Source organism: Macaca mulatta, chromosome 9, assembly GCF_049350105.2.
Source record: "Macaca mulatta isolate MMU2019108-1 chromosome 9, T2T-MMU8v2.0, whole genome shotgun sequence".
Lineage (NCBI taxonomy): Eukaryota > Metazoa > Chordata > Mammalia > Primates > Cercopithecidae > Macaca > Macaca mulatta.
The window spans coordinates 139172872-139200768 of NC_133414.1; the positions used below are offsets into that span (position 1 = coordinate 139172872).

Below are 27897 nucleotides of genomic sequence, written 5' to 3' on the forward strand. Positions count from 1 at the left end.
AGATAATTAAAGCAATCAGTATTTCAGATGTTCCGATAACGGGGCATTGGAGGCCTGCCTGTACCTGGGTCCACCAGGGGCTGTGCTGAGGCCTGCAGATCACAGGTCACCAGGGAGGTGCACTCCTTGGCTTTGCTGCCTTTGGCTTCGGTCCTCCCAGCCTCTCTGAGTGGCTCTGGGGAGTTGACTTTCTTCGGGGTCTGGAATGGGTTGCTGTGGACCAGGTGACAGAAGGTACTGTAAGGTGCCACAGCCTGTGTGACCCTCTGCCTGGAGGCCTGGTTGAAATCCCTGGCATGGGCAGAGTGACCTTTGGCCTTTAGGGAAAGCCTGGTTGCCAGCCTCAGTGACCTGGTTCTGTTTTTGGGTCAGGGGCATAGTTTCCTGATGCTGATGGTGCTGGGGGAGACCTCTCACTGAGGCATGTTGGATGACTTTTTACAAAGTCCCTCAAGCGTCATCTCATTTTGTCCCAACAGTTAAAGTAGACATAGCCCCACCTCCCGCCTTGATCTTGACTGGCCATGGATGGCTGGGTCATGAAGGCTGAGGTGCAGTTGGATTCTCGTCTATCAGGATGATTATAACAATTTTTAAAAAAATCTTCTTGGGGGCTTAGTGAATGAAATGTCTTTATATGGGACAAAATGACAGTGACATTTCTAAAAGTTTTGTTGTTTCTCCTCAAGAGAGGCTGGATAGCAAACAGGTGAAGGTAGCGCAGTCCTCCAAGTAGGGTGGATGGTGAACGTTCCCACCAGGTAACCAAAGATGGTTGATAGCATCTCCCAGCCAAAGGTGAACAGGCAGACACCTCTTCTTTCTCCCCAGAGTAATTCTAACAAATGAGACCAGCACACTCAGTTAGCTCTGAGAACAGCACAGACCACAACTGCCTACCCAGCATGACGGATAAATGGTGCAGTGAGGGATGAATTTAGGCCGGGACATCTGGGTACCAGAGTCTATAGGGCCAGCTCTGCTGTCTCTGAGCCCAGTGCTATGTTCCCCTGATTTTCTGGAATCACTTAGGGACACACCCTCCTTCCAGCCTGTACTGGCTGGTCCATTAGACCTTTTCCCTCTCTTTGGTCTATGCTAGGCTTGCTTCGGAAGTCGGCTTCTAAGCTTATGTAGTCATTTTTTTCCTTAGTCACATTGTCAGGGGCTGTCATTACCTGCAGGGGTCTTAGTGGTTCTAACTACTCCCTCTGAGGTTTCTTGGAAATTCAGCTTGTTTTCCAGAATGGTGGCAGTGCTAGGGATGACCAAGTGACAGGGTTGGCCCATGTTGAGGTTGGCACAGTGCGTGATGTGTTTCCAGCCAAAGGGCAAGAGGACTTATTTGGGAAATATCATGGTGGGCACCAAGAGGAAGAGTGCTGGCAGGGCTGGGCTCAGATAAGGGTGGGCTGAGGAAGCATTTCAGCCAGCTGGGCTAGAGCATTTGGAGTTAAACCCTACGTTGGATGCTGCGTTGTGGTTAAGGTCAGCAGCTCAAGAGTCTGGATGTAGTTTGTAGATTCTATAGGAAAGGCATTGAGATTTGGGGGTATTTGTGGAAATAGTGGGTCCTATGCGTTAGTGTTTCCAGGCTGGATTCACTCCCTTGAGGTCATTTTCTTATTCATTTCTCTTGGACTGGCTTTGTTCTCAGGTGGCTCTAACACTCGGGCAGTCTCCTACAGGGCCAGCCCATCCCATCTTGGCACTGTGCTCTCCCTCACTGACCTCTTGAGGGATTCCAGACACCACAGCCTTCGAGGCTGACATGGCCTCTTTCCAGAAGATGTGCAGCACTTAGCACATCCTGCATTACTTCCGCCTAAGTATTGACTACTGGCATTGTGAAATCAGCAGGGACATTCACATTTTCCTATGTTAAGTGGACAAAACTTTTTGGAAAAATGGCGTTGCTATCAGTCCTTTCCTGGGAAATCAATAAAAATTGGAACTGGGGAAGACTTTGGCAGGGGCCGCTCACGTGTGATCCACTGGAGACAGGGGAGTAGAGGGGTTTGTGCTTCTTCTCAATCTTTGTTTCTCTCTGCGTGCACCCCAGTCCTTCACTGTAGTGTAGTTTGTGGGAAAGTTGCTCCGCGTACTCAGAAGAACCATTCCAATGTTGCATGCTTATAGTTTTCTTACATAAAAGAAACATTAATGCAAAGCATGTTTTAATGTATCATTAATGTTGTAAGTCTTAAAATATAAAATCCTGAAAACCGGCTAAGTCTATTTAAGGTTTTAGAGCACTGCTGTCTCCTCATGTGCTCTGCATTTAAAGGAAACAAGAATGGCTGGACTAGCGTCGAAACACAGAACTGGTGTTGTAAACAGATAGTCCATGCTGGAGAGCGGATGATGCTCCAGTTAAGTTGGATTTCCCAACTGGAAGAGACAATTAGGAATTGCATTTCACCTTTAATCGTATTTGTGTCTGTTTCCCTATTGCTCTTTTATTTTCTGAACATCCTTCCTATGCTCCTATCGAAAGAACAAATGGAAATTGAAACCTGCTTTGCCTCTGATCCTTACACCATGGCATCCCTTAATTTTATAGCCACGGTTCCCGTAGCGGGGCCTCTGCCCTGGTTTCCATTTCCTGTTCCTCCTCAGTGAGGACTCTGTGTGCCTTAAATTGCCACATTCCAAGATTGGCATCTTCTACCCAGGAGAAGGAAACCATACTTTTTGACTCACCTTGGAATGGATGAAAAAAGCTGCCAATTCAAATAATTTGTGTTGTAGGAAGTATTTCTTTTAATGTTGTAAATTAGTGAATTTATAGTTAGAGAAAATTCATTAAAAAACCCATGTGTGTTTGTGTCTGCATTTATGTGCACACAATGGGATGTAAGTGTGTGTGTTTATATGTATCTTGTGTGTTTGCAAATTATTATCTATTTACCTGGGATACACACACAGATGCATGGAAGTGTGTTTATGTGTGAATTATTTACAGTAACAGCAGACGTGATGTTCTCACAGTCAAGTAATTGACCCCCCCTCCAGATGTCAGTTTCACGTGTTGCACAATGTAAATGCAAACTGCTTGAAAGGGCAGACAAGCTTATAGCAAACATAATTGTGTTTTGGTGGGTTTCACACTGACTGGCAACCCTGTGTCCTATGTAGACTGCAGAGAGATCCTGCTTCCCATGATGACCGATCAGCTCAAGTACCATCTGGAGAGACAGGAGGACCTGGAGGCCTGCTGTCAGCTGCTCAGCCACATCCTGGAGGTGCTATACAGGAAGGACGTGGTGAGTGCTGGCTCTGTGCATGATGTCCTGTCATTTGTCTGAACCTGCCATTTGCCTTGCAGTACAACTTTATTCATTTAAAAATGAATGGCCTTGATTTTAAGGTCTAGCCTCTCTTTTTGTCTCGGTAGAGTTGCACCCTAAATTATTTTTATTTATGTATATATGATGATTATTACATTATAACATTTATCCTTCTGCATTGAAAATCATTTTTTATTTCCTGTGTCTTCTCAGCGAAATGCCTCTCAGGACCTAAATTTTCATCCTTAACGTCAGACAAAAAGACTTTGATGCTTAAACTTGGCTAATTACCTGCATTCTTTCTTCTTATTTTTATTAAAGTAATACATGCACAAAGTCAAAAAAAAAAAAAAAACAAGGCCAGGTATGCTGAGAGTGGTAAGGAGAAGAGCAGCTCTTTTCCTCCCCCGAGGCTCTCTCCCCATAGGTCAGTGCTTTGCTTTTGTAGCTCTACCCTATTCCTTTTTTTTTTTTCCTTCTTTTGAGACAGAGTCTCACACTGTCGCCCAGGCTGGAGTGCAGTGGCGCAATCTCAGCTCACTGCAACTTCCGCCTCCCGGGTTCAAGTGATTCTCCTGCCTCAGCCTCCCAAGTAGCTGGGATTACAGGCGCCTGCCACCAGGCCCGGCTAATTTTTTTGTATTTTTAGTAGAGATGGGGTTTCACTGTGTTGGCCAGGATGGTCTCAAACTCCTGACCTTGTGATCCACCCGCCTCGGCCTCCCATAGTGCTGGGATTACAGGTGTGAGCCACCGCACCCGGCCAACCCTATTCCTTTTGCATTTCTAAATTGTATGCTTCTTTCAGGGACTTTTTTAAAAATCGGAAGTTGGTGCTGGCCCAGGGCAGTAACTCATGCCTGTAACACCAGCGCTTTGCGGGGCCAAGTTTGGAGGATCGCTTGAGCCCAGGAGTTTAAGACCAGCCTGGGCAACATAGTGAGATTCCATCTCTAGAAAATGAAAGAAAAAATAAAAAGCAAGTTTGTGCCAGCACATATGGAAAAGTCTGACCCTGTGCCTTTCACTCCCAACATATGAGCACCCATGTGATGCTATTGATTTTCCAGGTGTGCCTGGAAAGGTGAAAGCAGGGCTTTGTCCGTCCTTGCCCTTAGCCCTGGACAGAGTAGCCAGGATTTTTAAGTAGATGAGGCTTGTCCCTGGCCCTTTCTTGCATGACCTTGGAAATCCCTCCTAGTCACCATGCCCACATACCTGGTCACCCTCTCCCCTGTAGCACTGGTTCATTCTCTCAGAGCCTGGTTGGTGATCTAGAAGAAAAAGATAGGATTAAATCTGTTCTTAGTGATGCTAGAAACCTTAGCTCTTACAGGAGCGTTGCCTTTGGAGAGGATTTTTGAAAGCCTTCACCCAAAGGCCAGCCTCCAGTGATCCCATTTCTGGCTCTTTCCTGTTCTTATTGGAGAAAAGCTTGGTGTAAGAGCTTGTTTGGCCAAAGCTCGCAGAGAAGGTGGTGACGCTGGGAAGGGCCTAGAGCATGCGTTTAATCAGATTCAGAGTTCACAAAGAAGAATCAACAATCGCATCCCACACTAATAAAAGAGTCAATTTTTACTGATAGAAAATGCCACAGCAGTGTGAAGCTTAGATAGTTTGCTAAATGCTGTTTAAACATTCTAGCCTATGTGACTATTTAAGTTATTTGCATTTGACATGCAGAACCATCTAGGACAGTTACCTGCCTGCCTTCCATTTACAGATGGCCAAATATCTTTAGAAAACTAATTGGTGGGCTAATCAGGGATCATAAACATTATATTGTTTAAACAGATTTTCTTTTATTTTTAAGATTTGCTTAAATTAAATTACTATGATAATATATATAACAAATTATCATTAATGGACTATAATTAATAAAATCCCCTGAGTTTTCTTTGTGGGAGCTTTTGCCTTTGACAAGGGCCATTTTTCATCTCATTAAGGGTTATAATTGATTTACTCTTTACAGGGTAAGTGGATTCAATGGCAGCCACTGGGGCTTGCGTGTTAGTGTTTCTGTTTGGCGTTCATGTTCATTGGTGTGTCCTTCCCCAGGGGCCGACTCAGAGACACGTCCAGATTATCATGGAGAAACTTCTCCGGACTGTGAACCGAACCGTCATTTCCATGGGACGAGATTCCGAACTCATTGTAAGTGCTTGGTGACATACGCTTAGATATTTAACTGGGACTGACAGCAGCCTTCTCCAACTGCTGTTTGAACATAAGCCTATTATATTACAGTGTAGTGAGCCGTCGAGATACAGCCTGGTATATAAAATGTCCTCATTTTCCAAATGAATGTCAAAGTTGAAGGGGAAGCAAACCAATTTTAAAGACAGAAACATTTGGCTCTTGTCTTCTAGCCAAAGATATATATTTTCTGCTCAGTCCTCATTCTTCTGGCAGTTTCTCCGTAGTGTTTACATTTAAGGTGCCATTAATAAAGTTTTATGAAGGACCCTAAAAAGTAATTGAGGTACTTCACCTTAGTTATTTTATTGTCTACTCATGTATTGTAGGTGTTTCTCTTAAACAGTAATTAGGCAGGAGCCTATTCATTTTTTTTCCAGAATATTTTACTAATTAGACAGTCCATCAAGTTTCTGATCACGGTGCCTTTTCCCAGGGTTCACTGCTGTCCTCCCCACCCCCTTACCTTAAGTTTGTTTCCTTCAGCAAAAAATGCATGAGTAGGTCTTGTTTAATTTTTTTTTTTTTTTTGAGGTTCAAGAGGTTATAATTTCTTCTCTCTTTTTTTTTTTTTAACTCTAAGTTCTGGGATACATGTGCAGAACATACAGGTTTGTTACATAGGTATGTATATGCCATAGTGGTTTGCTGCACCTCTCAGCCCATCATCTAAGTTTTAAGGCCCGCATGCATTAGGTATTTGTCCTAATGCTCTCCCTCCATTTGCCCCCAACCCCCAACAGGCCTCTGTGTGTGTTGTTCGCCTCCCTGTGTGCATGTATTCTCACTGTTCAGCTCCCATTTATGAGTGAGAACATGTGGTGTTTGGTTTTCTGGTCCTGTGTTAGTTTGCTGAGAATGATGGCTTCCAGCTTCATCCATGTCCCTGCAAAGGACATGAACTCATTCTTTCTTTTTTATGACTGCATAGTATTCCATGGTGTATATGTGCCACATTTTCTTTATTCAGACACATGTACACGTGTGTTTATTGCAGCACTATTTACAATAGCAAAGACTTGGAACCAACCCGAATGCCCATCAAAGATAGACTGGATAATGTTTAAAATAGTTAGTACACATTATCATTTAACTCGTCTTGGTAGATCCTTTTCCAGAAAATAACTTGAAATGAAAGGAGAAAACGTCCTTTTGGAGTTTTCACTTGACATCAGAGGAGGTACCCTGGTCTTTCCTAGATGTGTCCTGCCCATCTGGGGTGTGAACAGGGAGGTGAAGTGTGTCTTCTTGGACAGCATAGTCCGAACGGAGCACTGGGGTCCTTTGCATTTCTATGTCTGGTGTCACCACAGAGAACTCTGTTTTGTGTGAGTCACAGACAGGTCCCTCAGATGGACAAATGCTGCCTTCGTGTGTTTCCATCCAGTAAAACAGTTCGTGTCTTAGGGCTTCAGCACGTGTGAGGTTCAGATTTTCCTTTTTAAAGTGTGCTCTTTTAGGTTTGGGTTACAACATGTATGACTCAGGAAATAAAATGTTTCCATGTAAATTGGCTTTATTTACAGTAGACTTTTTCATTATTACATAAACGTAAATTTGCCTGCCTTTTCTTATTCTCCATCATAATCATTCATAGTCTTGAAACACATTTGGAACACATTAATATGGAATGGGCACTGAGCCCATGGAGAAGGATTTGCGGTGACTCCAGGAGCCACCTGTTGACCCCTGAGGTCCGGTGTTGATCCCTGATGTCCGGCGTTGACCCCTGAGGTCCAGTGTTCCTGTCTTCTTGGGGTTGTGCTGCAGGCGCAGTCTGCACAGTCTCAGGAATGGAACTGGAAAGGGCGTTGTGTAGAGCAAACAGTGTGTGGCTTGAACTTGAACCAAGTGTGGTTCTGCCAAGACCCTCTTGGGATTGGCGGACTTAGAAAGGCTGGGGATGACATGATGGCATGCCGGGATGGTGGCAGGTGAGGGAGAGGGTGGAAGTGGAGGCCGGTGGTCTCATGAGACTGTTTTGTCTCTGTTTTGGGGAGCATGATTCTGCCTGTGCTTAGGGAAACATGGTACTGTCTCTGGTTAGTGAGTCATGGTCCTCTCTCCGATTAGGAGGTCCTGTCTCTGGTCAGAGGGGCACAGTCCAGTCTCTGGTTAGGGGTGTGGTCCTGTGTCTAGTTGGGGCACAGTCCTGCCTCCAGTTAGGGTCTTTCTTTTCCCCCTCCCAAAATAAGAGTGTCACTCTGTCACGCAGGTTGGAGTACAGTGGTGCAATCTTGACGCACTGCAACCTCTGTCTCCTGGGTTCAAGTGATTCTTGTGCCTCAGACTCCCTAGTAGCTGGGATTACAGGTGCATGCCACCACACTCAGATAATTTTTGTATTTTTTAGTAGAGATGGGGTTTCACCATGTTAGCAAGGCTGGTCTTGAACTCCTGGCCTCAAGAGCTCCACTTGCCTCAGCCTCCCAAAGTGCTGGGATTGCAGGCATGAGCCACCATGCCCAGCCTTATTTAGGATCTTTATGGTGGGTGTGTGTTCACTTGGCTTGTAGCCCATTGACCAACAGTTAAACTGGAGGGAAGAGGGCAGAGAAAAAGCTCATAAAGTTTCATGGGAAGCTGGGAACGTGGAGAGATTGTAAGATGTGCTCGCAGCTTCATCAAAGGGTAGAACAGACCCTGCAGGGAATGGTGTCTCCTCACAGACCATGTGGTCCAGGATGTCTTTGAGAAATTTCTCTTATCTCAGGCATGATGATAAGTGTGGTGGTAATAATGGCACTTCTTCACTGAGCATGCATTTACGTGCTAGGCACTATGTAATGAACAGGAAGATTCTCATTTAATTCTCACAGTGCCCTGCAGACAGATGAGAAACAGTTCAAGATCCCACAGCTAGCATGGCAGCACTTGTTTTGAGCCTGGATTTGGTTCCTGTGTATGCTGTCAGTCCCTTCTATAAGACACAGGCACACGATGCTGATGGCCATGGTCCACTTCAGAAGTCATCGAAAGGACTGAGCTGCTCCTAGATCCCTGTCCTGCTTAGGGAGACAGCTGTTCAGTGAAATAAGCACCTTTCTATTGTCTACCATGTTGTATCCATGGTCCAACTCTAGGATCTCCTTGCTGGAAGGGCCAGACCACAAGCTAGGTGCCCATTTCCTGAAGGGCTTGGGATGCTCCAGCTTGGAAGAACCCATGTATTCTAAGGAACCCTGAGGAGTTCCTCAGGAAGAAGCCTTGCATGTTCTAAGAAGGGGGTGTGACAGCGAGGACCCATGCTTGGTCTTATCCGGAGCCACATTGATATCAAGCATTTGGCATAGGGGTCTAAGCAGTGTCCAGGAATGGAAGAGTTAGAGCAAACTGCCCACCTCCAGAACCATCCTCTACAGCCCTGACCTTCCCAAACAGAAGCCTCAAAGTGGGAAGACGAGAGAGGTCTTAAACGGACTCCTCCCAATTCTACCATCTCTAAGATCTGTAAAGAAGTAAAAAAAAATCCTTGGAAGTTCTTTTGTAAAACGCAGCTGTCTTGGAAGGACTCTCAAAAAGATTCTGAATAAGCTATAATCATTTAATGAGTGATGACAACATCAAGATGTTTTCAAGAAGGGCCTTCGCCACTGAAAATTCGAGTTGTTTAGTGGGACCTTGTAATCTCCAGCCAGCCACGAGCCCCCATCTCTGGAGTCAACAGAGCAGTGTGAGTGAAATGCTACCCTGTTTAGGATGCCTGCCCTTGCTCTTCCAATTTGCATCAAATGTAGATTTGTGCATTAACTTTTTAAAGTCATTGTTGTTGCTCTGTGAATTTAGATTAGAGGACGATCAAGGCAAAAAGCATCCCTGGCAAAGTGGACAAAAACCTTAATCAGTGGACCTTCTAGAGTGGAAAAAGAGCAGAAAATAGTTCATAGATCTGTTTTGGGTAGGCTGTACCATTCCATTATATACCTTAGAGATTCCAGTCTTTATGTGTTACTCAGTTTTGCATAAATATAGTAGAAATTATGTAACTATGAATCAGCTTAAAAATTCTAAGTAATCACTGAAAATGAGTTTTTTAAAATTAAAGTGATTAAAAAGAACTCTGAAATTGATATACTTTACTTAATGATTTATTGCATGATGTTGTCAACAACAGTACTAGAAATGTGGCCTCTTTCCATCGGAATAAGTTATTAATTGGGAATGTGATTATGCCCTGACAGCTTCCCCCTATTTATGTAAGGAATAGAAAACTGGGGAACTTCACACTTAATTAGATAAGTTGGGATATGCAATATAAGGCTTTTATCTATATCTGTGGGATTTTACAAAAACTCGACTTTGCAGTCAGTTGTATATTGTTTGCTTTAGTTGATTATATTTGAAATGGGTGATTGGAATGCATCTCGTGCCTAGGATAATAATGTGCTATGATCCTAAGTATTACATCCTTAAGGAAAAACTGAAACAACTCCATTTGGCAGTTATGGAACTGTAGACCATGTGAATACTTAGCATATGCCCAGAGACAGAAGTGTTGCAATAGCCTTGCCACAGAACGAAAAGGTCATTTTATCTTTACTCTGATGTAGTCTGATGCAGTAGAAACATGGAGTGAAATACTTACTTTTATATTAAGTTAGACTTCAGGATTTATTTTAGCATTCCTTTTTGAGAGGCTTTCTAAGCCCTCAGCATTAAGCCGCATTTTTCCTCATCACGCACGGGTCTGAGCAGGTGACCACGGCTGGGATAGGTGCTCTTGTGTTTTGTGCAGGTGGGCTGGCCAGCCACTGGGTGTGTGCTTTTCCTAGAGTAAGAAGCACTCCAGGCTGAGATGAGAGCTGGTGAAATGAGTTACATTTCCGTCTCCTGTGATATGAGCTGCTGTTGCTTCTTTCAAATGATCAGATTTACATTCTGTTAATAGGTCCTTTAAAAATGTAATGGAGTGAGACGGACTTCTAAAGATTTTTCTGTGGCCTGGATACACACGAGGGGATTAGAAATTACTAATTCACTAAAATGAAAATGTGGGCTTCTTTTAAGGAAAAATTCCCTTTGAACATTGACAGAAGTGGGCTTAGGGAAGGGGAAGATGTTGCCTGGATTTTCCACTTAACTCTTGTGACCACTGGAGCATCCTGACTCCCTAGACACAAGTGATGGAAGTTATTTTGTTTCCACTCTAAACACTCTCTCAGGGGGACATTGACGGGATGGTGGAGGGTGTGTTTCATTGTGACAACAGCATCTTGGGTGGGGAATTTGCTGTTGGTGAAAACCCGGTGCTTTCTCTAAGCCTGGGTGATTGATAAAGGTCTGACATGCTCCTTCATTTGGAAAATGGTATAATAGAATTGGCTTCCCAGTGAATAGTGCCTTTTTCCCAAGACTCATAACCAAATATTTTCACAAAGATGTTATATCTCCATGCATGAGCATTCATTTTGAGATGTCCATTGTAATAGAGTTTAAGTATGAATGTGTTTTAAAAATGATTTTAAAATCATTTGCAAAAAAAAATATGTTTCAAATAGACAGTGTCTGGCTTTTGTATATAATCATCATAAAAAATGTCTATAATTGTGCTGTTTGCTAATAAACCTGCCTGCTTTCAGAAAATCATCCTAAAATGTATGTGTGCAACAATGGTTTTATAAGTTCATTTTTCTTTGGGGCAGCTACAGCAATTTTAGGTTTCTTTTTATATTCCTGTGACCCTGGTATTTTTTCAAGGTTGGTTACCAGCTATGGGTTTACTGCAGAAGAAGTAAAAACCACATTATTGAATGGGCAAAATATGCTTTGCAATCCTTACATATTCATACCAACCTACAAAGGTATTTGCAAAACCAGACTGCCTTAAGTTAATTTTTGCACAACTTAAAACGACCTTGTCATTGACCAGAATGTATAGGATCCACTGTAGCATGATGACTTTATGCCAGTTCATGAAATGGATGTTCTTTCTGATCTTTGCACCACAGAGTTGTTTACTTTCAGTAAATAAAGTGGCTGCACATGCAGCACATGCAAATATGCTAGTGGTAGAGTTTCTATAGATCAAAGACGACGTGCTGGTGTGGGAAGCAGCTGCTCTGATCTTTAGGTGACACTGCTCCAGCAAAACTGCCCTGATTCGTAATTACATCAGCTTTCACTTGCTAATAAAAATGCTCCCAAGGAATGGGTCCATCAGTGACAGGTTTTCTAAACAGGCCATGGTGTTACTAACATCATGACATAGAGAAGTTCATGCCTCTTTCTTGCTTCCTTTTCTTGCTGTCTTCTAGGAAAGGCCATTGTTTGATGGTCTGTCTTCACAGTTTTAATTAACGGTTGTGTATCTTGGTTCTGATATGCCCGTGTGGTCTCCCAGGAAAACAGTGTTGCAAGTCATCCTCCTTGTGACTGTAGGTTGGAATTGGTCTGCCTGAGGCTGGGCCATGACTGTGACACCATTTACACCCAATAGTCCAGCCACATCTCAGTTCTCTGTGGCTGTAGATAAGTAACTGCCTCTCAGGGTACGTGGGAAACGCTGCCAACTACCTAAGTTGTTTCCAAGGTAGCAAGGTTTTCCCATGCTTTGAGCCTCTCCCCATTTATCTTCTGCTGGCAGGTCAGAGATCGAAGGAGCAGATGCAGGACTACAGGATTTCTGCTTCTTGGAAGTAAGTTGCACACTTGTAGAGTGACTGGTGGGCACCTGGGTGGTGGGCACCCTTCATTGTATCTGGGTGTCTGTAGAACAGGACCTTTGAGGCAGCACCAATAGTTGGCTCAGAAATGATTATAGAATGGGACAGACCCCTCCCTCTGCCTGCTCTGGGCTGTGCATTGGGCCTTCCTTCCCTTTCTGCATGTGTCAGAAAAGGAGCCCCCTTCTTCTCCCTGAAGAACATGTGATGGTAGCAGGAGCCTCGAGTCTCAGTCTCCAGTGCCCTCTCCCTTGCACATGGACTCCGTGGTTGCAGATACTGGGAAAAAGGGTCGTGGCCTCTCCTCTCCTAGGCCGTCCAGGTGAGGCAAGCGCCAGCCCACATGTGCAGATGGGTTAGTATTAGGCTAGTGTCAGCAGGAGAGGCAGGCGCTCAGCCTATCTCCCACTAGGGAGGGGAAGAAGAAAGGAAGAAGGCGCTGGTCCCTTGAGGCTGGGGATGTGCACGATGGAAGATCTAGAGAGGCGCTACCTTCCCTGGGCCGTGGAGGCAAGATTTACATGCCACAGCTTACTCTGACAACACTCAATGTATTTAGCCGTCTCTTCTGAGGGTATTTAAAAATTAAACCTCAGACACCTCCTGCTGTGAGCCTGTGTGCATTCTAAAATGCCACCATGTCTTCTGGTGGCCTAACTCCATGCCAGGGTGCATGGGGGGGCATGTGTCAGTCCCTCCCCTCCCCAGGCCAGGCCAGCTCTGGCTGGTGGGTCAGGCCCAGCCTTTACGATGCTCTTGTCTTCTGCAGACCGATGAAATGCCTATCGGCCCAAACATTCTTCCTTTATTATTCTTTTCTTAGATTACTTTTATGTTCCCCAATTTTTGAGGCCATGAAATAAGTTTAATAGCCACATAAAACATCTTTGATTTTTTTATTTAAAAATTAATAAAGAACTTAATGACAAGTATAATAATTTAATCTCTATACGCAATGCCATGTGTACATCTACATAAGGGAACCCTGTGCGTTTTACCTTGCTTTTGTATCAGAGTTTTTACTTGAATCTTTCCAAGAGAAGAATCACCATCTGTTAGTGACGAGTTGCAATTAAACTATGAAATGATTTTGACAATAGTTTTTTCCGTTTTAAACATACTTTAATTTTTAGGGAGGAATTAGTTTGTCTTCAGAAGTTCCTTTTTGACTCTGAACATTTTAATTTTTTTTTTCTTTTTGGTCTAGACTGGTGTGAAACAGTGACATTATTTTGTGTACTAGGATGTCCTCTTGTTTAGACAGATTTGTATTACTGATTAGAAAACTGCTAATACCCTTATTTCAATTTACTGAGATAGTTGGGATTCTTAAAACAAAAGGACAGAGAACTTGTTGGAAACATTTTTATAACTTTAGTTAAAAACAGTATAAAAAACATGAAACCCATTTTTAAATGTTTACATGAAACAATTACACTTCCTTCATGTTATAGGATCAACTTCCTCATTGTTCTTGCACAAAAATATTTCTGATTTCCTTTTACTGATATTCAGGGATTCGAACCTCATATAGTGTTTCCGCAAAAGATGTGTGTGTGCACGTGTGTGTTTTAAATTAAAGCATACAACTGCAGTATTGTTTGAGTGGCCCCCAAAGAATGTTTACACGATATACTCTTCATTTTTTTTCAAGGTCCGATCTGATTACTGATCACTAGGTCCTTGTAGAATCAAAACACTTAGAACTAAAACAGATTTGCTATTGAGTCAGGAGGAAAATACATGGCAAGAAGTAGCTCCATTCTGATAAAAGCAGGTGCGATCCTTTTACCAAGGTCAGCCACTGTGCGTTTGGCATCTAATCGATGAGGTGTGCATGTCAGCACTCTGCTAGATGTGAAACTGCTGGACTGAAACTTCAAGACTAGGTTTTCCTGTATGCTCACAAACTATTCAAAATTTAAGTTGTACCAAAAAAAGGCAAAGTAAGATCCCTACTTCCTATTGTGAAAATCAAAAAAATTGATAGACAAAGGCATTAATAGACTAGGGGATTTGATTTCTATAAAAAGATACTTGCAAGGTGCAAAGAAATGAGTGAAAAAATAAAGGAACTAAGATTTACATTGCAATGTGTAATCAAGAGAGAACTCTAAGTGTTACTGTTGATTTAAAAAATATCTAAAAACATTTGATTCACAGCTTTCCCCTAAGTATGTTGTTTAGTACAACTTACTAATAGGTTAAATGTAGGCGATGTTGTCCCTCGGTAGCAGCTAAACTAAACACACTATTTCTCTTTGAGATGGTCAGGTCTTCCACTGTTAATACAAAGCATGATGAATTGTATATCATGTCTGGCTGCACTTACCATGGCTAACAGTTTCTCAGAGGATTGATCCACAAAAACACTGTCTGCCATGGCACAGAATGCCTGTGATTCATTGGTAGTTGGATTATCCATCGTGTATCTCTGTGTGTGTTCTCAGATTCTTGCCAGAATGTATCAGTTGGCCTTTGGGTACCAAAAGATTAAAAATGAGATCTAAGAAAGCTTAGTGTCTGATAGCTCTGACCCTGTCTACTTGTAGCGATTAAAGGCATATCCTGACTTTGGGGGGACTCCTGGCTGCTGGCCATTTGGAAAATGAGCAGTAAACATGTCGTAAGTCTGAAGATGAAGAGGATGCTAACTTTGAGGTGTCAGTGTGACACTGAGATGTGGTCACTTGGCTTAGCGCTATAGCACATGAAGGCAAATATACATATAGTCACATTTTAGAGATTATTCATGGTCTCCGACCACTTGAAAAAATTGTGCTTTCTCCGGAATTTGATGTGCTGAAAATTGCACTCGCCCCCTGCTTATTTGCAAAATGAAACATAAAAATGAAGTCCTTCGCAAACATAAGGCTTGCTTTTTCTTCTCATTATTAAAAAGAAAATCAAGGCTTGAAAATAATTATGAGTTATAGCTGTGTACAGGGTGACAGCCTGCCATCTTGCAGGTTGATAATGTATTACTTGCGGATCGGGGGTGGGGGGAAAATTTTTACTTATCATCTTTGACTATGTAAGTTTCATTTCAGATTTCACATCTCACATCAGTGAACTGCAAAGAACAGCTGGCAAGGAGTGACACGGAATACCTTGATTCTGTTAATTATCTGTTGGTACAAAGGCCTTTTTGGTACGCAGGGCGAGAAGTGGGAGGTGCCTGAATGGGCACCACAGTTCCCTCGATCCTATTCATTTTGGAAAAGTGTTGACTTAAACTCCAGTGGGTTCTAAAGACGGCCTCGAGACTCCAGACACCGTGAGTGTTAAAGGAACCAGAGTTTCCATCTTCCGTGCTTTTTAGATTCAGTTTTGGATTTTTGCTTGGGAGTTGAGGAGTAAGTCTCCTGAGAGTAAGGCGAAGGTATGACCTGAGTTTCCTCAATAGGGTGGAGTTTTCTCAGAACTGGCTGGAGTTTGTCTTCTTGCTGCTTAAAATCCAGCTCCACACTAGAAAAGAGAGAGAGTGAAGAATTTAGCATTTGATCTTTTCCCTATGAAGATCCCTCTTAGTGACAGCAAAATTTGGGCATGGCCAGTGTTTGTTTATAATGTAATTTTATGGTTTAATAATAGCAAGTCGATACACTATGTTTCAGCTGTGTGCTGCCGTGAAGTATTTCAAGTAGGCTCACTTCCTTTGGAAAATAACTTACTTGCTTCTCTCGGTGAATCTTTAACATTGTGTTACCGTGCACAGTTGGTGTATGTATTTGTGGAAATGAAAAATGTGAAATATGAATAACTCCATTGTTTGTCCACAGTCTGTTCACCTAGGCTTCATGGAGTAAAACAGAAAACCAAAAGTATGAGTGGGCGGGGGTCACCTTCGTATATCTATACCAAGTGCACGCAAGGTCTGTTCCTGTGCAGTGTGTCACAAGATCAGAGAAATAGATTTCTCTGATCCTCCCACCTAAAACAATTCTGAAAGGAAATGACCTTGGCTGACATTCTCCTTGGCAAAAGCTTATCTGTCTGAAAATCTCATAAGGGCCATAGTGCCCATCGCTGGGGAGAACAGTGTGTTCATGGAGTCAACACCATTGAACGGTACTCCGTCATTACTAACCACAGTTGATTTGGGAGAAGTGTGGGGTGTGTTCAGTAAAGACAACACAAAAGTAAAATCACATCACTCAAGTCACGGCATGCAAGCACAGAGCCAATGTGGAAGCACATTTGCCAGCAGTGATAATGTTTGTGTTAGAAGATGGTGTGAAAGATGATTTTTGAACTATGTTATTTCTTACAGGATTTCTCCGAAAATTGCTGTCAGCTTGTCTAGAGCCCTCTCTTTTCTCCATGTCTTTGCAAAGGACCACATTTGATCTTCTAACTTTGAGTCTTAACAGGTCCCCTTGGCAATTAGGATAGGACCCCCGGTCCCTGCATCGTTTTTCTGTGACGATCCCTGCATTGAGGAGCTTTGCTTCCCTCTCCGCTCGCCCTGTCCCTCCTTGGGACCTCTGTGGTCTGGGCCAGGCCTTGGGAGGATTCCATTCTGTCCTCCTTCCATGTCTGGTCTGGATGCCAGACTAAATGTCAGCAGATTTCAGTAAAGGCTCAGCGTTGATGATAATGCATGAGCTCATAACATTTTATAACCAGTGGAACCATAAACCATTTATAAACATGAAATCCTATTGATTTAGAGAACCATTAATCCTAGACAAATTTTGACGTTTGGGAAAGACAGAAACAGCCAAGCTATATTATCTGGAGTTTTAAAACAAGTTCAAGACCCATCTAATGGGCCATTTCACGTTTTAAATCCACTGTTCCATTTTTTCTCATTGTCAAAGACTCTAATATTACTCAAAAAATTAAAAAAAAAAATTGTCAGAGAAGTTTTTGGCTAGTAACCTCCTGCTCCCAAAACAAGTTATCCTTTTCCCTTTTTTCAAAGAGCCTCTTTGAGTTATGCTCTAATTTATAGGAAGTAGAATAAAATCTCATGAATTGAAGTCTTGCTAATCCAGACTATGTGATGATGGAGGCGTAGTCCCTCTTAAGGACAATTGTGGAAAGTGTAATCTAAGGCTATACTGCATTAATGAAATTCGGGCCTCAGTTCTGTGATGTGGTGCATTAGAAGGACATAGGATTTCCGCCCTGCCTCTTCCACCTGATTCTGGTTTGGGAGTTGGGGGCTCGTTAAGCTTCAATTCATTCACTTCAAGGAGAGATAATAGTTCCTTCCCTGGCTATCGTAATTGCTGAATTGTGGTAACAGTCTCTCCCCACCAAAGAATGCCCGTGGACGAGCCTCCTAAACTATAAGATGCAATTTAAATATTATTGTACCATTATTATCTGTTGATCACTAATCTTATAATGGAAACAAGAGCTAAGTAATAAAGGTATCTATTGGGGATCTCTTCAACTTGGACATTTAACAAGGAAAACAGGAGCCTGTCAATCGAACCTGTGAATATATGGTATGTTAGGTACAGGAGCGTAATTTTACCAAGTGCTTCGGTAATATCAAAGGTGTGTTCTCCAGATCGTAACCCTTTCGACAGCCCCAGGTTGGTTTTGGGTTATTAAAACGAGAGAAGGTGCTAGCATCTCCTAGGCTAACAGTACAATTCTGGCTACCTGTAATTATTGAATTCCCGTTAAGCAACTACATTGGGAATCCTGTTATTAACCAATTTATCACACCAAGGAACCATGTAATCACAGAATAATCTAATCTGAGTTCTTGTTAACAGAATGACTCGATTATCTGTCGAGTTGATTCCTGTTTGCATTCCCCATTACGCTGCCCTGGGAATCTGCCACCAGAGGCAGATTCCTTGGTAGAGGGCACTTGTGAGTCTGTGAGGGCCCACTTGGAAATGCCCACAGTGGTGGCCAGCGAGTTGACCCTGAGGTCCGCCCCCCAGCCCATCTCCCCATCTGTCACGTGTGAGTTGCAGTGGATTTGCATGTGGGATGATGCCCATGCACCAGCCAGGCAACGTGTGCAGAGGTGCAAAGGAATAATGTGTATTGTTCTGGACACTGCTTCCTGCTCAAGGACTTTTCTTGGGGGAACCACACCAAGTCTCTAGGTTGAGTTTGACACACCGAGTCTCTGGGTTGAGTCTGAAGCAGGAACCTGACTGGAGGGGACAGCATCAGAAGGTTAACAGTCTGGCCAACTGGCTGACATCGAACAAAAGTCCCTTTAGTCTTAACAGCTAAATGGATCAAAAGGCAGCAACACCTGCTCTTCTGGTCAGAATAGTGGACTTGGAGAAAAGCTGCTGCTAGATGTTCCAGGGCACTGGGACTGCCCTGCACATAGACCTCCCTCTGTATTTGAGCCAGCGGTTTGTCCAGATAGTGCCTGGGGGCCTGCCTGGTGGAGGGCCCGTGACTCTTGCTTCAGCTTTCCCTTCCTGCTGCCTGGCAGACCGGTGGTAGGAGGGTTGGTTGCCCTACTTGGGGCTACATCTTTGTCTGCTGCTGCCTGCTTCATGGTTATCACTTTCTCCCCACCTGAAATGCCTTTCTGGGCTCTTGGCATGGCTGGCACTCCTTGGCCCACTGTTTCTCAGGTCTACATAACCTCCTTGTTGTCTGACCACCTTCTGAAAGGTTGCCCAATCCATCCTTCCTTATTTGTTTTTGCACTAACCACATAATTATTTGTTCCCATATTACTTGCCTTCATCTTCCTAAATGCATCTTCTCGAATGCAGGCACCATAACCAGGGGATGCCATGCCGTCATCCTCTTTCTGTTCCCAGCAACTGCAGCAGGGGCTGGGTCCTGGCAGTTGCCTAAGTAATATTGCTAGAATTAATGAATGAGAACAGAGTCTTAAAAGGCAAATTCTGGCCAGGCACGGTGGGTCACGCCTGTAATCCTGGCACTTTGGGAGGCCGAGGGCGGCGGGTCACTTTGGATCAGGAGTTCGAGACCAGCCTGGCCGACATAGTGAAACCCCATCTCTACTAAAAATACAAAATTTAGCTGGATGTAATGGTGCATGTCTGGAATCCCAGCTACTCGGGAGGCGGAGGTTGCCTCCACACTGGGCAACAAAGTGAGACTCTGTCTTGAAGAAAAAAAAAAAAAAAGGCAAATTCTACCTCACTTTTAGTCCCAGTTGCCCAGGACTGCTTTATTTTGGCCAAAAATTAAGTTGCGTCCTCCCATAATAAGACCCCTTCCTTGCCACAAACAAATAGAGCTCTGCCTGGAGGCAGCGTCAGGACCACTCCAGATGGAGTCTGTGGCCTGGTTCCATTCTGTCAGAACTTATCGAAGATCCTGAAACGTTTTCTGCAAGACACACTCCAGGATCTTTTTGGAGCCTGGCTCCCATGCCACAGTCCCCTCCTTCCCGTCTTCTAGGATTCTACAGTAAGATCTTGGATAGGATGGGTGCGGCCAGCAGGGTCTGCTTGTGAGTGACCAGCTGCCACTGTCGCTGTGCTAAGGGGGAGCCTGAGTGTCACTTTATCCCCTTTTCACTTTTTTGTGGATAGAAGGTGGAGGTCTAGCCCGATGTTTTCTGGGCGATGTTTGTTCTGAGCACCATCATGGTCCCAGGCCTCCAGACATGCTGTGTGGACCTGCTTTCCCAGGGCGGCTCCAGCGCAGCGGCTCATTCTACAGCCACACAGGCACATGGGAAGCCGGGGCTCCAAACCTTGTTGTGGTTTCTCAGGACTCTGGCTGTGGCTTTGCACAGCCCGGCTGCAACCTCCCAGGCCCCTCTCCAGCAGCTCAGGAGGCCAGAAGCCGAGGGTGGTGCTGCTGCTTCCTGCTGGAGGGATCTGGTGTTGGTAATGCATGGGCGGGGGAGTGTCCCTGTCATGAGGAATTCTTACTCCTGGGGAGGAGCGGCAACCTGGAAAGAGTCCTGATTCTTGAGATTCAAAGCATGAGTCTGAAGCAGCTGGAGCCAGGCCAGCCTTACCTGTGCGGGGTGTTCTGTCCTATAAACACCTCAAACACAGGCTGCAGAGTTCGCTGGGTGAGAAGGGAAGATCCCTGGACGGCTGGGGATGTTGACAAGACACGAATCCCTGGGGACTGTAGGGATTTACCTTTGTAGCCCTCTCCCTGCCTGCACCTCCATTCTCCCTCCAGATAAGGGAATCATCCACCCAAACACTCGGTGCCCTGGGGCTGTGTCGCCCTCGCTGTGCTCTTGGCAACGCCCTGTGATGCATGATTAAAGCAACTGAGAGATTTAATTTCTTGGTTGGTCTTTCCCTTTTCAAAATAAAAGTTTTAAGTGTGGGAACTTTCTTACAACATGATTGTTCTGTACATTTCCAAAGAAAGAAGAATCTGCCCTACATCTCAGGCTGCTCTCCAGCCTGCACCCAAGCTTTATTTTCTTCCCAGAGACTGTGCTAGGCTTTGTAGTAACACTTCTCCCCGCTGCCGCATGCGATTTTGCAGAGCGGCATCCTTCTTGCTTCTCCAGCTTATTCTCTGTTTGTCTCATGCTCCTATAAATACTCAGGCCCTGCCACAGTTTCTTTAGCAAGCTGTCACTGAATCCTCAAGATAATTTAAGAGGAACACGTTTTTAAAGTTGCCTTCTCCAGTCGCCTGTGTGTATCAGTTAAGAATTAAAAGCAGGACAGTCTGGTGCCCTGGAGCTTGCTTGTTTTCTGGAAGGGAAGAAAACCCTTAGTCTTTGGGGTCTCCAGCCTCCACAGGGCCGTGTGGCTCGGTGGCCAGCAGGTCAGAGGCCTCTGCCTTTCATTCTCTTTGAATTAGATCTCGGAGTCTCCCCAGTACTAACTGTGGCTCTGCGCTGACTCATGCTCTGCCTCTGTGGCTAAATCACCTCACCTTGGGGACCTGAGTGTGCTTGGCTGTGAAGTGATGGACGAGATGTGCTCCCACTTCACACAGGGGTCTCCTGGAACAAGGCCGAGGCCCAGGAGGGCAGGCGAACTGAGATATGGGCTGGCTTTTATTGTGTAGCTTTGGATAGGACCAGCCATGTCCCCAAAGCACAACCATTTATGTCAACTGACGTTGGTGCCAACTTGGCCAGTTTTATGTGAGCGCCATGGGCAACACCAGCATTGTCCAGAGGAAGCTGAAAGTTGGGGTCCCAATCCCAGGTTTCGCTCTCCCCCTTGTATGAGAGGTGAATTTAGGCAAGTCCTTTCTGGGCCTTGGTTTATGGATGTGACCCTGGCCCCCTCTCCAGGTTATATAAGAACCAGGACCCCAAATATTTGTTGTTCTCTTCTGAACACATCTCCGTGTGCATATCTAAGAGGCCCTGGAAAGCCAGCATGTCCAGAACCAGATCTTTCCCCCTGTCTGCATCTCTGTCCTTCCAGACTCAGCCTGCAGTCCCCATTCACCGCCCCGGATGACTGCAGACCCTGGAATCTAGCTCGACTTGCTCCTCCTGCCTCTGCATCCCTGGGTCGAGTGGATTTACCCTCAAAACACCCGTTGTCCTTCCTTTCCACCCACCTTCCGCTGCTCTAGTCCAGAACTCCAGCAGTTTTCTCCTTGGCCATCGGAACAGCTTAGCCTCCCTCAGTCTGTATTCTCTCCCACTCCAGTTACCAGAGTCACCTTAGGAAGACTGGCAAACTCCTTCTCAAATCCCTGCTTATCCCTGAAAACCTAGGTGACACATCACCCCTTCTTTCTGTGGATTTTCTAGAATAACGAAGTCCACCCTCCATCCTGCCTCATCCACACACCTCCGGGATGAGTTACCGCTCTGGCAGCATTGTCTCCAGGTTTCTATGAGAGCCTGTCTGCTGTGGGATCACAGCTGTTTTCCCCAGGTCTGGGAACTCAGAGGGATGGACCATGTTTAAATTCCTCTTTTGTCCGCAGTGTATTTAACACAGTGCCGGCTCCGAATCTGCTCTATTTGTTTGTTGAATTGCAATAAACTGATGAACTGAACCAAATCCCCTCACTTCTAATCTCAGCAAAGTGCTGCTGCCCTATTTTCTGTTTTCCTTTAAAATATATACATTTGTATAATTCTATTTATTCTGTCTATATACTTTATTATATACTATTCCTATATTATGTGCCTATATTATATATATTATGCATGGATCTCATCCTAATAGTTTAAAATATCAGTGATTTGTAGTTACTAGCTTTTCGACACTTCAAACATAGAAATGATTCACTGTAACTTCGTGTCCTTCCTTTACCACTATTTTACATAGTAGGTGCCTTAATCAATGTTTATGGTATCACTGTAGGGCTTAAAATATCAGAATAAATGGCTGATCCATGATATTGACACTCAAACTATAAGATCTGTCCCCTTTTCCTGGTATGCTGTGAACAAGCAATTATGATTATAGTTTTTTTAAAAGAGCATTAGCCAGATACCCTAGCTATATATTTTACTACAAAGGATCCAAAGTTATAGTTAGACGATGAGCTGAGCTTTCTGAATGCATCTTGGATGTTTTCCCTGACCATACTGGAGGCCTTGCTTGACTGAAGCTCATCCTAGGTGCCCATCCTACCTGCGGCACTCTCTGCAGTGCACCTGTGGCTCTGGGGCCTACGCCTCATCTAGGTGCCTGGGTCTGAGGGCAGGTCAGATGCACAGGGGTTGGAGAACCTGGCATCCCATAAATAGTGTCACCGAGGAGCAGAGGCAGACCCAAGTCATTTGGAAAGCCTCTGCCCATCGTAAGTTCTCCACGAGGAAAGTCACCCCATGACTAACAGCACTGCCATGTGTCTAGGAAGCATATCTTATGCCATCCCCCTAGGAAGCCAGGGAGATGGGTCGTGATAATCCGAGGGGTCAGTCCCTTCTTAGACGTAGCCTGCAGTACACTGCTGTTCCTGACCTCAGCGAAGAGCAGCCAGTTTTCCGACTTTTGTCAGAAACTGTGTTATAACTGCCTTGAAAAGGCAGGGCTGTTGTCCTCCTGTTCTAAGCTGGTTGCTGTGAGTCCCTCATGGCCAACCCAACCCTGAGTGGGCTCCCATGACTAGGACCATCACCTTGCCTGCCCATCTCCTTTCGAAGATGGGAGTGCGTCTGTCTAGAGAGACGGGTGACGTCCCGGGCTCCCAGTGTTGGAGGGAAGGCTACAAAGCCACCCTGCCTCCCTGGGCCACCAGCCTGGAACCCTTGTTCTTAGATGTGGTCAGGAGCTCCCATTCCATCCTGATACCCGCTGAGAGCGTCACCTCCACTAAATGCAGCAGTGATAGTTCTCATCACACACGGAAACCATTGGCTGCTTGTGTGTGTCGTCTGGTGTCACCAGTGACCGTTCTAAACGTCAGCCTGCACATTCCTGCAGGAGGTCCCTTCTCAAACAGGTTCTTTCAAGACGCCTCTCAGAGGAAGAGCCTGCCCCGGGGATCCCGCACCACTCAATTCCCTAGTCACTCTATTCCCCATGGAATTTCCTATGACCTAGCCCGGGACATTGTGACCAGGACTGCATCCTGTATTGACCCCCAGAAAAATCTCCATACTCCTCTAAAACTGAATTATCTTTATCTTCCCATGAAACTGACAGCGCAGCCCCCTCATGCTATTTTGGACATTGGTAAATGCCTCCTTAACTTTGACCTTGGGGTATAACCAAAGGCTGTGACTATCAGTATAATTAGCCTTTCTCTGCTAATAAATTTTAACGAATTGTTCCACAAATAATATGTTGAGATGGCTAATCAGTTTTCAGTTTTACGGCTGTAACGAGTTTTATAGCATCTAAATAAGAGAATTAAGGTGTTACTAAACATTAGTAAAAATGACTAAGCCTAAATCCATACATATGCGAGGGATATAAATAATATATTTTTAGATTTCAAATAGAAAAGAAAAAAACTTGGATTATTAGCTTTGGGAATTTTCAAGAAGAATTTTGAGGTCTGTCAAAATCATTCTTTTTTCGTGACTTCATTAAACAAAAATATTTCCTTACCCAGAATAACATTGTGTAAGGTGTCATTCAGGGATTCCTTTCGTCATCTTCCCACCCTGTCACTCACGGTAAATACTAGAAACGGAGCGCTAAACGTTAGGCAAAAGGGAAACTCCCCCCACCTCAGTTCATGCTGCTAAAGAACTTAATATGCACAAGTGGTGGTCACTGAAGCAGGGCTGGAAAGGGCACTTCCATAAAGAGATAATCGCTGAATGACAAAGGCTGCAGAGACTCCACTCCAAGTGGGCTCCGGACAGGCTGGAATTGGCACGGATTCTGCACACAAATGCAATTACCACTCGTAACAATAGGACTTCATTAGTCAGGAGGCGCCCGGTTCTGCCGGCTGTCTTGATCGTGCACTACCCTGACCAGCTTGCTTTTTGCAATACACTCAGAATCAGTGAAGTGCCAGTGTGTGTGATTTTATCTAGAACTCTTTGCACCCTCTGTTTTGTGGTCTTATTGGTGTTGCAATAAATTACCGAGGATGATGTGAGAAAATGCAACCCATCACTTTTGTGAATTCTTCATTTAATCTCATAATACTAGATATTTTCCTCATCTTTCCTGAAATCCTCCAGTCATTTGGGGAAGGCACTTGCCCTCTTTGGGAGCTTCCTGCTTGAGAAGCCGTCAAAAATTGTGATGGACTGGGACGTTCTCCAGCTGCTGTAAGGGGGAGTGTTCACGGGTCGTGAGGTTTCCTGTCCATCCTTGGGGATGCGCTGGCTGTTTCTCCTCTTACTTCCTGCCAGTTGTTCCTAACTCTCTAGCCTGGAGGGCTCTAGAGAGACCATCCAAATCCTCCCTAACCTGGCCTCCCTCCACGATTATCTTTTTCTTGGAGTCTGCTTTGCCAGGTTGGGCACCCTGGCTTCCTTAACCTCCTCCTCACCTGCCTTTTACGTCCTGCACCTGTGGTTCCCACCTTCAGCACAGAGGGCTCCCTGTCACCACAGCTCTGTCCTGACCCTCATCCCAGGGTCCCAGGGCAAGGGGCCCTCTCGCCACAGCTCTGCCCTGACCCTCATCCCAGGGTCCCAGGGCAAGGGGCATGCATGGAGTTGTCTGTAGCAGCTTCACACTCCTCCCAGTCTCCCAGTGCCTGGTGCAGAGCTTGTCTCTGAGGAGGTCCCTTGAAAAACGCCTGTTCAATTAATGCCCATTAGGACCCCAAACGGAAAGGGCTAAGACATTTTTATCAAAGTGGTTATTTAAAATTCCACCTGTCCCTTGGCCGGGCGTGGTGGCTCATGCCTGTAATCCCAGCACTTTGGGAAGTTGAGGCGGGTGGATCACGAGGTCAGGAGTTTGAGAACAGCCTGGCCAATATGGTGAAACCCCATCTCTACTAAAAATACAAAAATTAGCCAGGCATGGTGGTGCACGCACGTAGTCCCAGCTACTCGGGAGGCTGAGGCAGAAGAATTGCTTCCACCCAGGAGGCGGAGGTTGCAGTGAGCTGAGATTGCACCACTGCACTCCAGCCTGGGCAACAGAGCGAGACCCTGTCTCAAAAAAAAAAAAAGAAAAAGAAAAAAAAAATCCCACCTGTCCTTGACCATCATATCAAATGGTGAAAGCATGGCATACACAGCAAGGCATTTCACAAGCTCCTCCTCTCTGTGGTGTCAGACAAGTGGCATGGAGCCTTATGGCATTCCCAACCAGTCAGGTTCCAAGCCCACTCATTGATCCACTGCAGAATTATTAATGTCACTCGAGGCCACTTTTTGTGGTGGCTGTGATGATCCAGAAATGAAGCAGGCATGGCGTGCTCCAGGAGGATGTGGTCACTCAGGGCTTGGAACTAATGGTAGGAATTCTACCATTTTACAAGAAGATTCTAAATTCTGGGAAAGATGCTGTTTAATGAATCTGAGTCAGAATTCCTGTTATCTTTTAAATATTGCTTGCATCTCCAAAAGCCTTTGGGTTGCAGTTGGTCCATGTTATTTTCATGAAAATGTACAAATTAGAATTCAGGCCATTTTGTTGCAGTACTATTTTACAAATTAACCATTTCAGCAAAGGAGAGAATGGCTGGTTTGCAATGATATGTTTCATTGTTCCTTTCTGAAACCACATCTGAACAAAAGGTGAATCATCAGTGGTGTGACTCATCAGATTAGTCTGACAAAAGAATTACCAAAATAGGGCTGGAGAGAAGAAATTTCAACTGCTTATGAGCAAAGATTATATTAGTAATTTATCCATAAAACATTTTCTGAAATAATTACAGCATATTTTGACAAGCAATATGGAAGATAAGCCAGAAAAGTTTTACTAAAGAAAACGAAAACTGGAATCTCTTTTAATCTTCTTTCATGCTGAGATGGTTTTAATTAGAGTAGCACAATTGGTCTAGATCACAACCGAAGGGATGCCTGTCATCTTAGAAAACAATGTAGCTGTGTCAACCATCTCAAAATTTGTCAAAAATACCACTTTTGGTACTTGGAGTTTCAGTGGTCTAGGAGGAAGCCCATCAATCCTCTGCTGAAGAAGGTTACTCAGCTCTGAGTCAGTAGATTTGCCAATAAGGGAGAGGTGTTTTTCAGCTGAGAAATGCCTTGTGACTCTCCACATTTTTACCCTTCTGTGCATTGTCTCTGGAAGCCCATAGTTCCATCCCTTGCATAATTGTAAGAAGCAGTTCCTGGGATTTCAGATCTGGAAGGGACCTCGATGATGCCTTAGTGCAACCCCAGAGGACCTGGAGACTGAACAGACACCCCACCCAAGAGAGAGGGCAGAAGCTCAGCCCTAACCTTGCAAGTAGTGGCAGGCCCTCACGGGCTGATGTGTCTCACCTTTCGCTTGTCGTACTGGTGGGTTTTTTTTCTCCCTGAAATTGCATCAAGACCTTTTGTCCTTTTGATGCTTTTTCCTAGTCCTCTATATTTCCATGACAGAATTATTTTTCATAGAGAAATATGTACCGTCTCCCATGGCAAAGGTACACATTTATTACAGGGCTGTGTTGCTAAAGCCCCAGGCAGCCAGGTCTTGAACACAGTATCCTCTTCATCTCCCTGGGCCAGGCATTACTGGAAACACGATGGACAGCTATGCTGCTCGGAGAGGGTAATTGGATTTCGAGTGAAAAGCAGTGTTTAAATGCAAGACAGGCAGGGTCAAATTCATTGCCCTCCAGGGCTTTTGGCCTTCCAGAAAGCAGAGTATGACAAATTACAATGTGTGAACACTGGCAGCTGTGATGGCCCCACCTGTTCTCAAGCCTCTGGGACAACCACAGTCATGTGACATTTTAAGATTTATTTTGAAATTCCTTTAAGCTACCCAATCCCAGGGTGTTCCAGGCATCCCACGGTGCACATGGAGAAGTGGGTTGTAATGGTGGTGTGGGGACTCACAGCAAAGTTCCTGAGTTCCCGGATTGAGGCCCTTGCAACTAAGAGCCAGGCTTTGACCCGACCGCAGGGACTGTGACCTGAGCTACACTTTCTCCTGCTGCTGGGGTTGTATCTCTACAGATTCGTATGCAGGAATTGAAGGAGGACTTGCCTGTAAGTTTTCATGTGAGAACAAGACATGGACTTAGATTTGTAAAGCCTTTGAAATTTGGAGACACCCTCTGGCTCACTGGGAGTCTATACTTCCGCGATGCTGTGGCCCCCCATGTGCACTGCTACTGGGTCACCTGAAAAGGTGATTCTTCGTGCTCAGGGACTCACTGGGTTTTGAACAGTTTTCTACCAAAGAAACTTCTATTCTTAAGCTTCTGACATTTGGGGGTTGACTCACAGGACTGACCGCAAGCTGCGAAGTCATCCAGCTCAGTCCCCATTGCTTACC

The 27897-nt window shown here is 44.7% G+C and overlaps 2 protein-coding genes across 6 annotated transcripts in view; one reads left to right on the top strand and one right to left on the bottom strand.

Moving 5' to 3' along the window:
* The window catches only part of DOCK1 (dedicator of cytokinesis 1), a 549533-nt gene that overhangs the window by 217394 nt on the left and 304242 nt on the right, over window positions 1-27897 (top strand). For all 3 annotated transcript variants that reach the window (XM_077945604.1, XM_077945605.1, XM_077945606.1), the window contains exons 26-27: window positions 3139-3266; window positions 5349-5444. In XM_077945604.1, the coding sequence (XP_077801730.1) occupies window positions 3139-3266; window positions 5349-5444 (224 nt within the window). The remainder of the gene's footprint in view (window positions 1-3138; window positions 3267-5348; window positions 5445-27897) is intronic.
* The window catches only part of INSYN2A (inhibitory synaptic factor 2A), a 61020-nt gene continuing 46149 nt past the window's right edge, over window positions 13027-27897 (bottom strand). For 2 of the 3 annotated variants that reach the window (XM_028853307.2, XM_015148446.3), the window contains one exon: window positions 13500-15616. In XM_028853307.2, coding sequence (XP_028709140.2) covers window positions 15433-15616 — 184 coding nt within the window. In that variant the 3' untranslated portion in view covers window positions 13500-15432. 3 annotated transcript variants of the gene reach the window in all.